This window comes from Dasypus novemcinctus, chromosome 10 (assembly GCF_030445035.2).
Source record: "Dasypus novemcinctus isolate mDasNov1 chromosome 10, mDasNov1.1.hap2, whole genome shotgun sequence".
Taxonomy (NCBI): Eukaryota; Metazoa; Chordata; class Mammalia; order Cingulata; family Dasypodidae; genus Dasypus; species Dasypus novemcinctus.
The window spans coordinates 26,454,349-26,458,853 of NC_080682.1; the positions used below are offsets into that span (position 1 = coordinate 26,454,349).

General features: G+C 33.5%; 1 protein-coding gene across 1 annotated transcript; it reads left to right on the plus strand.

Annotated features, from left to right (window-relative positions):
- Positions 1-3,320: 3,320 nt before the first annotated feature.
- Positions 3,321-4,262, plus strand: LOC101415390 (olfactory receptor 8H1-like). The gene has a single exon (XM_004475134.1). It carries the CDS (start codon positions 3,321-3,323, stop codon positions 4,260-4,262), a length of 942 nt encoding a protein of 313 aa, XP_004475191.1.
- The last annotated feature ends 243 nt before the right edge of the window (positions 4,263-4,505 follow it).

The window sequence follows — 4,505 nt, forward strand, 5'->3', positions numbered from 1 at the left end:
AGATACCACCATTCTTACAAGGGTGGGCTATATATGAAGGAGAATTGAAGTGGAATTGGGAATGAAAACTTACAATAATTATGGGATAAAGAATTAAGTTAGGATGGATGGAATGTAGTTGTGAAATTAAAAGAAAGACAATAAAAGTAACACACATCATTATAATTTGTATTCTTTCTGAATCTTTTAAAAACACTATAGGACACATAGAAATCTACCTTCATCCTCTGGCATAAAATTTGGAAGAAGCCACTGGGTAAAATTCTTAACATTGAAATAATTTTTGGAATATTAAAATACACAGGAAACCATATACTTAAATGTTTGAGAGGAAGTATTACAAAAATAACACAATAAAGCAGAAAATTTGAATATAAAAGAATGTTTCTCAATAGGGAAATCAAAGGTACCCTGAATAATTAAGAAAGACCCAGTGGCATCATTTCCTGGTCTCTGATGCTTTGGGAATAATAGCAAAGCTGCCAGTGTTGTGTCTCAGAGGGGAGAGACACTCTTAAATTCTTCTGATTATCGTGACGTTAACAACCACATGGGGGAGCATTAACATATTCCTCACCTGAGGTGAGTGGAGGTCTCCGTCTTCGTGATTATCAGATCAGCTCCAGTGACAATTTTTGACTCATGGTTTCAATTTAAAGTATGCAAATGACAATAATACCAATACTAGACTCAACACATTTCATTTCATATTAAAATTCTCATTTCATGATGTCATTTCTGGAATACTTTGGTAATTTTAGCACCATTATTATGCTCTTTAATATTTTATCATTTAATACTGAAAATCTAAACAATGAAAATTCTGAAGGGGAAAGAAGTTAAGTACTATTTGAAGGCTTCATCTAAAATGTGGTCTTAGGAAAGAAAATGATCGTCAGTTCAGGAATATTGATGCTGAGTAAAGGTTTATGCTTCATATACTAATGGTTTTCAGTGAGTGCTTCCATTAATAAGCAATGTGATAATAATATTATCACTGTGTCCTATTAGTTGCATCTGCCTAGCTTCTTTGTGCCATGGATATTTGTGTTCTCAATTTATCAATACCGTCTAAAAGATGGAAATTGTCAGAGTTTTAAGTCCCCTCTTGAGCAGGACCTTTAACAAGGACTTGTATATAATATGTTAATTGGCAGGTTATTCCAGGAAGCATAAGTGAGGGGATGGGAAATTTGAGAAAGGGAAGGGAGAAAAGCTAACAAAGTGTAAAACTGAGAGCATGTTACTGCAGTCAGTAAGGGAGGCTCAATTACTGGACATGAGTTGATGTGTCCTGCAGTCATCTTGCAATTGCCCCAAGTAAGATCAGAGAAGCTGCAGCCTGGAAACAGATGCAGGCCACAGCAGAGGTGGTGCAATATGCTAGCGAGCGTGGAGACAGATATTTCTGAAGCAGTCATATTTCCAACAGTAAATTGATGACCAAGTCTAAATAAAATATCATACTTTTAGGTTTCAGATAATTTATTCATCAGAGCACAATTATAAATTTTTAATGCAAAAATTTGCTTAAAGTATCTTGAGTAGATTTCTAATGAGAACCCAACTGAGTTTAAAATGAGAAAAATTAAAGGATCAGGGAGGATCAGTCCTTAGATAAATTATGTTTTGTGTATATTCTGCTTTCAGAATTGGTGAACTTGCTTTCAGAATTGGTGAACTTTTCGTTGGTCTGAGCGTCTCAGAATATACCTATATATATTAAGGGAAGCATTCATCCTGATAAGTAATCCATGTTACAATTTTCACATATTGCAAATAAAGAGGGAAATTCACTTTTGATGATGGGGGAAAAATGAGACCCTTCCAAACCTTTCCACAGGTCTATGTTATATGGCACAACTACATGCAAACCTTGAAGCTCAGCCCATAGGACTTTGTCTATGTATTTGAGAATCTGACAAAATGGGATATAACTATATTGAAGAACCACAGATTTTTAAAAAAATCTTCAAAGATCATCACAACCTACATAATGGCAATTTAACATTTATCCACATATTTATATCATACTTTGTTTTTCCTGAATTATGAAATTAATATTTCCTTATGGGATAATGTGCTGTATATTCCCCAAAAAGTTGTGAAAAATTATAAGGGTCATGGCTCTGTTATTGGATGAGCGATGTATGGGTATTTGTCCTTTATGTTAATTTTGAAGTATTATGTGTACATAGCTCTGCTAATACCCAAAGACTTCCAGTCCTGGTATACATGTAACATACAATCTCCTTCTGAACTCTTGATTTGACCAGAACCTGAAAAAATTTTTCTCTGATTTTGTGATCTAAAAAAAAAGCACAAAAAATTAACATGAATTAACTTAAGTGAAACAAATACTATATCACAGTAATTTCAAGCTCCTTAAAAGGTTTACAGATATTATTTGTGAGAAAATCTAGAAGTTGACAAAATTTCTAGACAGATAATACTGGAAGAATTTTTCAGCAGCTCTGACTCATGGTAAGTATTAATCAAACATAGAGCATTTTATTTTATGTCAAATAAATGGGAGTATTATTAGAAGATATGCATATACATATAATGTTGCCTTACCTAGGTAAAGCTATGATTTATAGAAACAGAAATACAGAACTGATGTAATCAGGGTCATGAAACAGAAATTTGATTAAAAAATAAAAAAATCTCTTAAAAATATATCTGAAAATGTATGTGTGTTCTCTAATATCAATACACATAAATTTTTAATATCTGATCTGTCTTTTTACTAAATCATATTGGATAGAAAAGTAAATGGTGCATTAAACTGTCATCATTGTTCATTAGAGACCTAGCATGATTATTTTGATTTGATGAAATTAAATATGTTATGATCTTGATCTCTGGACACACTCAATCTTGGCAGAATCACTGGACCCACAATACTTAATGGTCATGACTCTAGGTAAATAACATTTTGTGTCCTTTTTCTCATCTAAAAATATGTACAAGTGTAATGTCTATGGTATAATATTTTTATCTGGATAAATGTGCTAATGAAGGAAGTATTTATAACAGTATCATGTTCATTCTAATTATGCAATATATGATTACATATATATGAGTCTCAATTACATAATCTCCAAAAGTTGATTTTTACCTAATTTATAATTATATCAAAGTAAATTTTTTTCCAGATACATTTTGCAAACTTTTTATGATGAATTTTTAAAACCATTGTGTTGATAAAAAAGAAGAAGAAAAGCCAGGTCATTCCAATAAATAAAAACAATTTTGAGGTCATTCATCCTTAGTATCACCTTTGATTTCTCAACAGTTTGCAACAGTTGAATGCTATTATGGAAAGAAGGAATAACACAAATGTGTCTGAGTTCATCCTTTTTGGCTTGACAGACTCTGAAATGATCCAGCAGTTCCTTTTTATGTTATTTCTCCTGATTTACCTGATTACCCTGCTGGGAAATGCAGGGATGATACTGATAATTCGCCTGGATCTTCAGCTTCACACCCCCATGTATTTTTACCTTAGTCACCTGTCATTCCTTGACCTCAGTTACTCAACGATCATCACACCTAAAACTTTAGAGAACTTATTGACTTCCAACAAGAATATTTCATTCATTGGCTGCTTCACACAGATGTCTTTTTTTCATTTGCTGGGTGTTGCTGAATTGTATCTTCTTTCTTCAATGGCTTATGACCGCTATGTAGCTATCTGCAACCCTCTTCACTACCCGGTTGTTATGTCCACGAGACTCTGCCGTGCCCTCATCACTGGGTCCTACACGATTAGTTTTACTGAATCATTAACCAATCTTCTTTTCATGAACAGTTTGCTTTTCTGCGACTCCAATGTAATCTATCACTTTTACTGTGACTTAATTCCGATTTTAGCCCTGTCCTGCAGTGACACTCGTGACACTGAAATGATGATGATGATCATTGCTGGTTTAAATGTAATGGTGACACTTAGCACAATCTCTGTTTCCTACTTATCTATTTTGTCTACTATCCTAAAAATTAATTCCTCTTCAGGAAAGCGCAAAGCCTTCTCTACGTGTGCCTCCCACCTCCTGGGAGTCACAATCTATTATGTCACTACAAGTTTTACTTATTTAAAACCAAAGAAGTCCTACTCCTTGGGAAAGGATCAAGTAGCCTCCGTGTTTTACACTATGGTGATCCCCATGCTGAATCCTCTCATTTATAGTCTTAGAAACAAAGAAGTAAAAAATGCTTTCATTAGAATCATGCAGAAGAGAGAGGGTTCCAGGCAATAGTAGTGATGGTAATGTTGAATATTTAAGTCCATCCTTCCTTCCTTTTTTTTTTTTTTTTTTTCTATTCGGTTATTTCTTTCTTTCTAACTACACTAACATTCATTAATCAGTTTGCATTTATTTAACCCATTCTCAATTGGACCATGCATTCTCTGGAACATATCCAAGAATATGTTTTCAGAAATCTACATAGTAAATGGGAACCATTGATATATGTGTTATCCTGTGGATTAAAAATATGTG